The 12,769-nt window shown below is 33.0% G+C and overlaps 2 protein-coding genes across 2 annotated transcripts in view; both read left to right on the top strand.

Annotated features, from left to right (window-relative positions):
* Positions 1-5,561, top strand: part of LOC121255202 (receptor-like protein EIX2) — a 72,906-nt gene extending 67,345 nt beyond the window's left edge. The window contains exons 3-4 of the mRNA XM_041155481.1: positions 4,516-5,396; positions 5,486-5,561. Of these exons, the coding sequence (XP_041011415.1) occupies positions 4,516-5,396; positions 5,486-5,561 (957 nt within the window). The remainder of the gene's footprint in view (positions 1-4,515; positions 5,397-5,485) is intronic.
* Positions 5,562-5,850: 289 nt separating this feature from the next.
* LOC121253868 (receptor-like protein EIX2) lies at positions 5,851-7,092 on the top strand. Its single transcript, XM_041153797.1, has 2 exons — positions 5,851-6,781; positions 7,065-7,092. Exon 1 carries the CDS (start codon positions 5,868-5,870, stop codon positions 6,726-6,728), a length of 861 nt encoding a protein of 286 aa, XP_041009731.1. The 5' UTR covers positions 5,851-5,867; the 3' UTR covers positions 6,729-6,781; positions 7,065-7,092.
* Positions 7,093-12,769: the final 5,677 nt, after the last annotated feature.

The following is a 12,769-nucleotide window of genomic DNA, read 5'->3' as shown; positions in this document are numbered from 1 at the left end:
ATAAATCTCATTCTTTTATAAAATAATTAAAATTAATTTTTAATAATAAATCTCATTTTTTTATAAAATAATTACGTAATGTTTACGTATTTTATAATTATAAATAAAATTATTTTTTTTTTCTTTCTCTATTTGATTATTATTGTCTGTACTTCTACGGTGATTTTCCAATAAGTCAGATTGATAGATGTGAAATTCAATGCAAACTACTGTCAATATAACTGCTTTTTTTTTTCTTTCATATTTTAATCTCTAAATATGTTTTAATTAGCTTTTAACTCTATTGATTTAAATAAAAGAATTGCACTTCTTCACCTAATTTTACCCAATTTTCATAGTTTTTATATTATTATAGGAATAATTCTACTTATTATTTTCACACATAATAAACTATACTTATTTTAATTTTTTTTTTTTCATTTTCCTTTAATAAATATGTGGTATATAGATGATAAGTAGAATAATTTAATTAATTTAATAAAAATAAAATAAAAAATAAAAAATAATATTAAAATATATAAAATGTGTAGTGTAAGATGATGTGTAACATTCTTCTATTAATAGTGTCACTGCCGCATAATTGACCACCCAATTTATGCGGAATGATAAAATTGGCGGGGAGGAAGTTACAATGGGGCTTCTAAATTGTAAGTATCCAATCTATTTAGAGATCGTATTACTAAGTCAGGATCTTCACGTCCCTTTCCTACTATTGATTGTCCTTAAGAAGGGTCTCACAATAGTCTTCAAGTAAAGTGATATTTTCAAATAATTTGAATATTTTAATTCCCTGTGCCTCATGCAGATTTAATAAATGGAAAAAGCTATGCTGGAGCTCCCGCTGGACTGCTTTTCTTTTTTCTTTTTTTTTTTTAGTTTTTTTTTTTTTTTACTTTATGATTAAATAAGTATTTTTTAATAATATTGTGAATTTTCTTATTTTTTAAAAAATATTTAAAGATATTAAAAAAATCATGTAAGAAAAAGAAAAAAAATAAAAAACACAGAATATATTAGCGGGGGCCCCTAGCGGGAGCTCCCAGCGGTGGGCGTAGAACCACCCTTAATAAATTAATACTATTAGTACCCTTATTACAAAAAAGGAAAACAGAAAAAATAAGAAAAAAAAAAAGTTCGGCCATTTGTGATAGCATCTCATAGCATTCACATTGAAGAATTAAAATTCATCACTAAATTTTTTTTTTTTTAATTTTACGTACTATTTTTACAATATGTTATATATCAATTTATCTATTTTTTATCTATATCATTTAAATATTTTTTAATAATTTTTATTTATTTCAAATATTTTTTCTAACTATCAATGAATTTGTAAAAGATAGAGAAAACAATTAAAAATATTTTAGAATTGTGAATAATATTCTCTACACTTAAAAGATTAGAGTAGTAAAATGTAAAATAAACATCAAAATATAAAATCTATTGAAAGAATTTTTTATCAACTTTCTTTATATTTTTTTAAAAATATATATATATATATATTTTACAAGAGCAATGAATGCTCTTAGAGAGAGACACGCAAAGCTACAACATTATAAAATATAAATAAATAAATAATTTTGTGTACTATTTCTTAATCAAGACGGAAATTAGTTTTTTTTATTTATTTAGTGGTTTATTAGCTAGCCACGTGGGTCGACTTAGGAATTCAAGACGGAAATTATCAACTACTGCTTTTACTACATATGTTCATGGGAAAATCTATCCACGCGTACATACATAAAACTGGTATAAAAATAAATACACTAAAATAATCATTGGGATATGATCAATATCTCTTGTCGGTGTTACCTCCAATTTCTGCTTCTACTACTTGGACTCTTATCTTGTAATTTGCGTAATTCTAAAGTCAGATGCATAGAGGAAGAACGACAAGCGCTACTCCAAATCAAACAACACCTTGTAGATCGTTCCCACCATTGGCTGTCTTCTCGGGAGAGTGATGATGAAGATTGTTGCAAGTGAGAATTAGGAACTAAATGTGCATTTTATCGGACACTATCCTTATTCCTTACTTTTGGTTGGCCAAATTGTCCATTTTTCCTTCCATTGATTGTCTTTCAAGAAGGGTCTTCCACAATAATTTTCAATGTAAAGTGTCTCAACTAATTCGGTGGACTACAAGGGTTTTTTTTTTCCTCTTTCCATTGACCGTCATTCAAGAAGGTGTCCCTACAAATGATTTCCTAATAAGTCAAGTCTCTACAAATAACTCGCCTTCTTGTAAACGTAAACAACAGAAAAGACTGTTTTGTTCCCTATTCGGCCTGTAGCTTTAGGTGAGATTAGATGGTAAGTTGAAATGAGATGAAAGTTGAAATTTTAATAAATTATTATTATAATATTTTTTTTAATATTATTATTATTTTAAAATTTAAAAAAATTGAATTGTATATTATATTATGAAAAATTTTGAGAAAATTATAATAATTATATAAGATAAGTTGATATGAGTTGAAGAGATTTTTTATCCAAACCGGGCATTGCTCTCCTGGATGAATGGATGATGTGATTGTGGAGCATGAAAACGTGTAGAAGGATTTCGATATAGATCAGGTTTGAACTACTGTCATCTCTACTTATTTTTCCAAATAATAATTGACCTTACGTTACACACAAATTCGAGTCAACATTTACGTAGATTTGGACTCTCTTAAAATATGTCCCCTTTTAGACGTTGTATTCTACCATTATTGGTTTTTTTTTTTATATATATATATATGTTTTGAAAGATGCTTATATACATGTTGGATTTATAACACAAATAGGTTCTTTCTTGTCTAATAACAACTTGTAAGGCAAAATTCCAATTGGAGCTCAACTTCAAATTCTCAATGCTTTCACCTCTATGGGCAGTCCTTAAACATCGTGTGGTTATCCATTTCTAACTTACAAGTGTTTGGGTGATCTTTATAAAGTTCATAATGACATTAGAGTCCAGAAGAGTCATAAGATTCATGCAGTCTAGGCAGATAATGATTATGGGATTACATTGCTGCAACCCCTCATTACTCATTTTAAAATCGTTAACTTTTCTAGAAAAATATAATAAAAATATACATTCAGGTTCTTACTACGATATAATCCCAAATACAACAAAAACTTTGAATTTTTCTTAAATTTAAAATTCCAAGATTTTGTTTATGTTCCACAAATAATTGATATTATGTTACACGCAAATTGACTTGATCAATCCAATTAAATTCTAGTGAACTTAATTTTTGTAGAATTAGACTCTGATCCAAAATCAATGACGCCTCCTAAGGAATTGTTACAAATTAATGCTGGCATGTGAATGACTTTATGCCCAATCGTTTATTGCAATTTCTGGTTAATTGGGAAATCTAAAATAATAAAAACATAATTACTTTATGTCTTTTACCCAGCTTTTTATAAAATATTATTATTTCTCGAATTCAAAATTTATATAAATTTAAAAGATAATGTTATTTAAAAATTAAATTAAAATTATAAAATAATTATGTCATATATCAATGATCTTGTCAATCCAAATGACTAAAACGGATGAAAACGTGTACTACCATTTATTCCAACTAATTATTGACCTTATGTTACACGCAATGGCGACTCCTTTAATTTCAATATTAATCTTGTTACATTCATTATCACTCATTATATATATGGAGTACCATCATCGACTATATGTTAAACCATATTAATTAATTTAATAATCTTGGGCAGTTGTCGGGAATTATCTCGTCACTTTATGATCTGTTATAATCTCATCATTTTAATAATTGTTAGCCATATCGTGTTAGTAGGTCCAAGGAGTTCACGCCCCACACGGTTTCAAACTACTTTATTTATGTTCCTGGGAAAATCTATCTCGACCTACATTCATAAAACTAGTATAAATATAAATCGATTAGTTCTCTTTGGGATACAATCAAAACCAAGAGTACTTGCATTAAGATACAATATCTCTTGTCAGTGTTCCAAATAGAGAGTAAAACAATGAGACCTTCTTATCTCCAATTTCTGCTTCTACTACTTGGACTCTTATCTTCTAATGCAACAAAACTTGGATTTAGTTTCGATTTGCGTGATTCTAAAGTCAGATGCATAGAGGAAGAACGACAAGCACTCCTCCAATTCAAACAACACCTTGTTGATACTTCCAATTGGCTGTCTTCTTGGAACAGTGATCATGACGATTGTTGTAAGTGGGAAGGAATTAAATGCAGCAACCGCACAGGTCATGTTGTTACGCTTGATCTCCGGGCAGAGACGTCTGCTAAACCACTACCTAAATATGTAGAAGGTGAGATAAGCTCTTCATTACTTGGATTGCAATATTTGACCTACCTGGACTTGAGTTCCAATGACTTTTCGGGGAAACCCTTCCCCAGTTTCGTTGGTTCACTCACTAGATTACAACATCTCAATCTTTCATATACTGATATAGTTGGAACCATTCCACAACAGTTAGGAAATCTCTCGGGATTGATTTCTCTTGATCTCGGCTTGAATTATGAACTGACGGAGGCACATAATCTTGATTGGTTAACTCATTTTTCATCCTTAACACACTTGGACTTAAGCGGGGTTGACCTCAGCCAGGTACTCAATTGGCCCAATAAGGTTACAATGCTCCCTTCTTTGATACACTTGAGTCTTAGATATTGCAGTCTCTCCACAACGACCCCTCAATTTCTTTCCATCAATGCTAATTCATCATCACAACTTCTATTTCTACATCTTTATTACAATGATCTCACCTGCTCAATATTTCATTGGTTGTTCAACACCACTACAAGACTTGTTGATCTGGACCTTAGTGATAACAGGTTACAATGCTCCATTCCGGATGCTTTTGGTAGCCTAAATTCTCTTCGAACACTAAATCTTGCTGAAAATCAACTTGTTGGTGGCATTCCAAAATCTTTTTGGAATTTATGCACCTTAGAGTCATTGACTCTTTCGATTAACAGTCTCAATGGAAGTCTTTATGAATTTATGAGTAATGCATCAGCTTGCTGGGTGGACTCCTTGCAGAATTTTGAAATATGGCACAATAGATTCACAGGACCATTGCCTGAGAGTATTGGAAACTTATCCAATCTTGAGATCTTGAATGTTAATGAGAATTCTCTCACCGGGGTGATCACTGAAGCCCATTTTTCAAATCTCATCAAATTGAAAACGTTACATTTAAGGTCAAATTCTTTGATTTTGAGATTTCGCTACGATTGGGTTCCTCCATTCCAACTGGATTTTATTGATTTGAGCTCTTGCAAATTGGGATCAGCTTTCCCAAAGTGGCTTCAAAGTCAAAAGAATTATGAACTGCTTGATATTTCTTATGCTGGAATTTCTGACATTATCCCTGCTTGGTTTTGGGACTTCCCTCCCATGTTATCCTATTTAAGTATGTGTAACAATCAGTTGCATGGGAACTTTCCAGACTTGTCATCATCCAGACTTGGTCCATTTGCTTTTATAGATTTAAGCGTCAACCGTTTTTACGGTTCTATACCACATTTTCCATTGAATGTGTCATCACTAGACCTATCAAATAATAGGTTTTTTGGGCCAGTTTCCTTCCTATGTAAACACAATACTCCAAAGTTATTGGATTCTTTAAACCTCTCAAACAATACACTATCTGGAGAGCTTCCAGATTGTTGGATGTATTTTCGTGACTTGGCTATTCTTAGTTTGGCCAACAACAATTTCTATGGGAAAATACCAGACTCAATGGGCTCCCTAGTCTCGATTGAAGTTTTGCATTTAAGAAATAATAGATTTGTTGGAAATATGCCGATGTCCCTTCAGAATTGTAGTGAGTTGAGGACCCTTGACTTGGAGCAAATAACTTGTCTGGAATGGTACCTCTATGGATTGGTAATAGTTTGCCAAATTTGGTTATTCTTAACCTACGATCTAATCAGCTTTATGGAAGGGTGCCTTTAAGCCTATGTCGTCTATCACAGATTCAAATCTTGGATCTTTCTTTGAACAAGATCGAGGGAACTATTCCAGAATGTATCTACAATTTGACCGCAATGTCTCGTACAATGAATACAACTCCAAGTGCCATATACGTGTATATAGGAGTTACTTATACAGACTATGCATCCTTGGTATGGAAAGGAAGAGAGTCTGTGTTAAAAAGTTTCTTGGGACTTGTGAAGATGATTGATCTTTCAAATAACAAATTACATGGAGAGATTCCAGAAGGAATTACTGATCTTACAGAACTAGTTGCCTTGAATTTATCGCGAAACAACTTATCTGGTTTAATCACTCCGAAGATCGGTTTGTTGAGAAATTTGCTGTCTCTTGATTTATCTAGAAACCAACTTTATGGTGAAATCCCAATGAGCATTTCCAACATAAGTTTTCTTAGTCAATTGAACTTGTCCACCAACAACTTATCAGGCAAAATCCCAACAGGAACTCAAATACAAAGCTTCGATGCTTCTGCATTTTTGGAAAATCCTAAACTATGTGGCGCACCACTTCCAAACAAGTGTCTAGAAGATCTTCATCCAAATTACATTAACAATCAGGGCCACAAGAAGGAAAATGATGATGATGATGATGGATTTATAACTAAAGGATTTTATGTTGCTGCAAGTCTCGGATTCATTGTCGGATTTTGGGGGGTGTGTTGCATTTCAGTGCTAAACATACGATATATAATGAAGCGTCTCACTTCCAATGCTCAAAGGATATTAGCATAGGCTACACGTGGCAGCAGTCTATGTATGCTCACTTTGTAAAGTTCAACTTTAAGGTAAAAGTCTTCTCCCTCTATTTTATATTCATAATCATAAATTAGCAAGTTGGTTCATGAGGTACAAAGTATATTTAATGGTTCAGCGTCTCGATCTTATGCAAAATTATTTTAGTCCCCTCTTTTTATTTGTCCCTTTTGTTCAAAATGGGTAGGTTTTGATCTAAAAAGTTATGTGGATGCTTATCATGAAGAGCTGATTTTAATTTGTAATTTAATTTTTTAATATGCTTTTGAATAATGTTGTTTTACAATTCAAAACTAATATTTGTTCATTTACCAGTGATCCAGCTAGCAGCAGACAACAATATATAGTACATCAAGATCATTTTGTTTTTATTGTTTAGTGGATTAGTTGTACCTTTTTTCTTTTTTCTTTTTTTGTTCAGTATATTGTATCGATCAAAAGACAATTATTGTATCTTAGACTAATTATTTCTAAGTATTTTCAATGGATAGCCACTTTTTATATTCTATAATTGATCAATCCTGCATGTAATTAGTTATGATCTGTCAACATTCTATATATATATATATATATATATATATATATATATATATAATGGAATTGGACTATGATCAGTCTATCCCCAAAATTCTAACCCTGTTTTAAAGAAGAAATAAAAAGTGAAGAGTATTGGTATAAATCGAAGCTGAGATTTGCTTCATTTATAAATATTGCAACAATCTTCATGATTAATTAATCATATCCATCGATCCCAAGAAGACAAATTAACATGAAATATTTTTCATTAAATATATTCTCTTGATTTCTCTACAAACTAACTTCATAGTGAAGTCGCAGCGAGCTGCATTTCCAATTTTAAGCTTTCCAAGTCATTTGGACTTGTGATCTAATAACAACTTGTGGTTCAGATTCTCAATGCTTTTGCTTTTCTGGACAATACTGAACTATGTGGTTCTCCATTTCCAACATTTTTTGAAAAAAGAAATAGTCATGTATTTAAATTTTTTCAAAATCTCCAAAAAAAAATATATATATATATATATATAAAACAACTCCTTATATTTTAAGATAAAATGAGATGGAACACGTTCACTCGTAGTGTGAAATCTCTCTATATTTTTCTTGTAGTGCTCCTCAAGACTTTTACATTTTCAGTCCTATGCATGATTTTTATTTATTTTTTCTTAAGTTTATTTTAACCCTTTTTTTTTTTTTTTTGTAAATGTGTATATATATATATATATATACACAATAATCATCTATTTTTCAGCATTAAAGAAGGAAAGCTCTTATCAATTATCATCATCTAAACATTTCATGATGTGTCATTAAATAATTCACAAATAAGTGAAATATAACAAATAATTTTTAAATCATTTAATAACACTCAATCATTTAATAGTACATCATGAAATGCCGAGAGCATGATGATACCGATACAACATGATTATGATCAAATAATATTAAGTTAACCACTTAAAATGAAGTTGTATATATCAGTATATATCAATTGTAATTGAAGATGAAAATAAAAACATATAAGATGAACAACACTTATTTTCAACTTCATATCAAAGATTGTGGTGGCCTTAGCCCTTGGATGGTTCATTAAAACTGGACGTACCAGTATTCAGCACATGCACACCCCTGTTTTCCAACATTCAAGGCCTATATAAATTAAATAACTAATTAATTCGGCTTATATAAATTAAATAAGCTAGTTCGGTTGACCAAACTTTGCTATTCTCCTTCTCTTGATTGTCTTTCAAGAAAAGTAGAAATATGGTAGGAAAAAGTTCAAAATTTGTTTAGAGAATATTTGAGGATTTTGATAATTTTTTTAGATTGGGTTTTCGAAAATGAAAGGAAATTTTAAATTATTTTTAAAAATAATTTTTGTAATGAAGTTTGTGAAACACGATAGGAAAAGTTGAAAACTTGTTTGAGCATAGTTTTTTAAGAATTGTTTTTGTCTAAATTTGTAAAAGTTGCATTGACTTTTGTATTGGATAATGATCAGGCAAAAGTTTGAAAAATCAATGGTTTTAACCTAACACAACATCTAGAGGGGGTGAATAGGTGTTTCTCAATTTTACTGCACTATTTAAAAATTTTGTCAAACAAGCAATCAATCACTAAAAAAAAATCACAGAAAAATAATCAACATAGAAATTTCGTTACAAAATGGAAATTCAAATGAAGAACATGTTCAAAATCTAAAACCACTCCAGGTGTAAGTCACCACTTAAAATTCACTACAGAAATTTAGTTTGTTACAACCAATTTAGAAACACTCACAAGACCCTTGCAATAGCTAAATCTGGCTTGCAACATCACGAGTGACCCACTCGAACTCAACACGCATGCAGCTCGAATCTCCAGCCTTTCTATAGCTTCATCACAAGACCATCTCGATCTTTGCTTCAATGGCAAATCCGGAATCCCTTCCGGCCAAAGAACATTCGCACAAACTGATGTAGCAGTAGTTGACCTCAACCACAATAGGATGGGGATCTGATTTCAAGAGAAAACTGAAGTATATAGAATGAAATATTTTTCTCCCTTTCTTAACTCTCTATCTGCTCTATATGTGTTGCCTTATGAAGGAACAAACAAGTTTCCTTTTATAGTCACAATGGAACATGGTGCTAAAACCCTAGTCAAAGTCATATTTTGAGCATTCACTCGAGTGAGGTGTCGAGCAAATGTCGAGCGCATGTTGTATCCAAGTTTTTACTCAAGTGAGTGTCAAGCGAACTCTCTATATGAGCTTTCGCTCTAGCGCCAAGTCGAGTGAGTGTCAAGCGAATTCTCTGTATGAGCTTTGCTCGAGCAACGAATCAAGTGCAAGTCAAGCGTACATTTTGTATGAAGCTTAGCTCAAGCCATGTCAAGCTAATTTCAATCCCTTGTCATTTTATCAATTTTCTCCGGCCACTCAACACTGAACAAGTTACAATACAATTTAACACATGTTGTCACATAAAATATGCCAACACACTCATTTCACATTAACAATCTCTCCCATTGGCATTTATGTGAAAAAACCTTTAACCTATACATGAACCTAATTCTAATTGATCACACGCAGGATTGTCAAGTACAGGTACAATCTTTGAATAAGCTGAAATATTTCTGCAATCACTTAACAAACAGGTAAACGCACCAAAAACATAGAGATACAAGAAATATTCTTACATGTTTAATCAATGCCTGCTAATAAATCAAAAAACAAGAATTCAAGCATAGACATGACAAGTACATTTTTCATCAAGGAAATCATCATTAAGAAACAATCAAACATTGAATTTAATCAAGGACAACAGCAAAAAAAGAAATTGTGTTTCACAAAAAAATAAAAAATAAAAAACTTCAAAATTTTCCCTTTGTTTCCAAGCTACTGCACCTGAATGTATCCTATCCTACTCCCCCTACATATATGTCACTCCCCATTTTTGTCACGAAACAACAAAGGGCTCTTGCAATCAATTCTTATCATCCTCTTCAATTGAGGCAGCTAGGACCTCATGTATGTTGTTGAAGCGTCGTGTTACCAGTTGTTGGAGGCTATCTACGTGAGCATCCATGTGATCAAGATGAGCATTCATGCAAATCAAGTGATTAAACACCATCTGTATGGTTGGATCAGTAGAATCTGGTGTATAAGTGGATGGTGCCGAGCTGGATGGAGCAGCACTGGATGGCCGAGTGGTGGGTGCAGGAGGATGTTCAATAGAAGCCTTTAAGTGTAATTTTGGGCTCATGAGGAGAAATAGCAACGGCTTGGGACAAGGCAGTACGAGTGATAATACATGCAAAAGGTAATCCAGTCCGTGTCTTGCTAGATTTAAATGCCTTAAGAATAACTCAGCAAAGATGACTTCCCAAATCAATGGGAATTGATCAGAGCATAGAGCAAAGTAGCTGTGTCTAAGCTTATATCACTATGATGGACTGTAGGGTAGAGATTAGTGAGCATCACTTAGCTGAGGAGGAGATAGTCAAGGAAACTCAATTGTATAAAGTGGTATCCTACCATCCCAATTAATTTCATACCCACACAAGAAAGTGGCAATGGCGGCCTTACTGTGAGCAGAAGTGGAAGTATAGGGATAAGGGGGTTGGTCACACGAGAGACGTTAAGCAAGTCAACTAACATGCCCGAAGTTACTCGAAATTGGATGTTACATAGGTTAACTCCAAATGAGTCGTCTTCTGAGATGACATGAATATTGGAGTAAAACTCATGAACCAACTCTTAAGAAGGGGGATGACCAGTGGTTAATAACACCCACTAACGAGACTAAAAAATGCAAGGCACTATGGTCATGAAGCTCACTTAGAAAAATCTCACGCTCAACAATCGGAGTGCGATGAGAGAAGTTTTGAGCATAAAGTTCCCTATCCCGAACATCATAGAATTATGCTTGGGCAAGAGCGGGGGCATTTTTTAGGGGGATGCACACGCTGAGACATGGTAGCACTCTATAGATAGTCCCCACAATAATAAGCATTAGACACTATGTGCAAGAGTGACGTGAATGACCCAATGAATTTATGCAATGTTTATGAGATCCAAGATGCCTAACATGCCTAAAATGAGATGTCTCATTTTGGATGCCTTAGATGAAATGATCTACATGCATGTACTAGTGAGAATACCATTTATGATCAATGCAAGTCCAATGCACGATGGTTAAACAAAATATATATATATATATATATATATATATATATGTAAATGCAACAAAGTGCACCATTTAGGCATTTTATCGAGCACTTGGTGTGCATTTTTTGCCAAGGATGGAGTTCAAACTCCAGGCATGTTCCATGACCTTCCTAAGTACAAACATCACACAATAGTGATTGGGGTTCTTTAAAACACGAAAATAGACCAAAATACCTCCCAAACTAAGAAAATGGTGAACCGAGTGATGAACAAAGCGTTATTATGTTCAATACACTTAATCCACCTGAAACATTATGTTCAATGCACGAGGAACTCAAACAAATGGGGACCAAACATTATGGCGATGAACAAATATTATAGTGAACCACGTGATGCTCAAATGGATGTAATGAAAATCAACAAGGACCAAACATTTAACCTATGGAGACCCAATGCCGAAATCCCTATATCAAAACAAAACTGATGGCTTGAGAATTCACTTAACCGTGATTAAAAGAGGATTTGGTAGGAGGAATCAAATGGCCAAAGCATGGAGAGGTGAGAAATAGAGAGAAAAGTCATGTAGGGGTAACTTTTGGGGGTGTTTTTGCGGAATGCTCGAGTGGCACTGGGGAATTAGGTTTTTAAACATTCAAGCAAGCAAAGTCTAAATGCCTCGAGCAACCACTCGAGTGAGAGACACATGTCTCGAGTGGTGTGTCGAGTGAAGGATCGATTTGATGAGCAATAAACCCAGTATCACATGCCAAACATTAGTGAAGTCAATTTTAAAATCCAAAATACACATCAGATGTAAAAGAGAATCATACTCACATAAATCAAGCAAGTAGCAAATACAGAGTATCACAAGTAATACGAACATGCATGTTCTAGTAGTCCTTACTCAATCAAGAAATTTCAGCCCAAGGACGTGAGTGGGGTCAGGCTGTAACAAGAAACCATTAATGCTTTGGAAGCTCTCTCAAGATAGTGGAAGTCAGACCTCATTCTGCTAGGATCTAAAAACTTTTGTTTGAGTTCTTGTATCAATAATAGCCAATGGGTAATACTGACCCCTTATTTTTTTTTATCCATCATCATTTTTCTTTTCTTTTCTTTTCTCTTTTTCTTTTCTTTTTAAATAGGAAGAAAAATAATGACATCAACTACCTCATGGTTAATTCTGTATGCAAGTAGAGCTCCCCTACACCTCTGATTACCTTCCCAAAATTTCACAAGGTGGCAAAACGTCAATTGACTGAGCAAGGTGTGTAATGTGTGATGCGCAAATTATAAATAACACTCATGCTCCAAACCTTTGTGACCTATATAGGCATATGATACCATTTTC

Source organism: Juglans microcarpa x Juglans regia, chromosome 3D (assembly GCF_004785595.1).
Source record: "Juglans microcarpa x Juglans regia isolate MS1-56 chromosome 3D, Jm3101_v1.0, whole genome shotgun sequence".
Lineage (NCBI taxonomy): Eukaryota > Viridiplantae > Streptophyta > Magnoliopsida > Fagales > Juglandaceae > Juglans > Juglans microcarpa x Juglans regia.
Note: the sequence above shows the minus strand (reverse complement) of the source record. Positions and strands in the feature narration are given on the sequence as shown.

Coding starts and splice junctions, on each gene's coding strand:
- LOC121253868 (XM_041153797.1), top strand. CDS start 5,868: ATGGTACCTCTATGGATTGGTAATAGTTTGCCAAATTTGGTTATTCTT.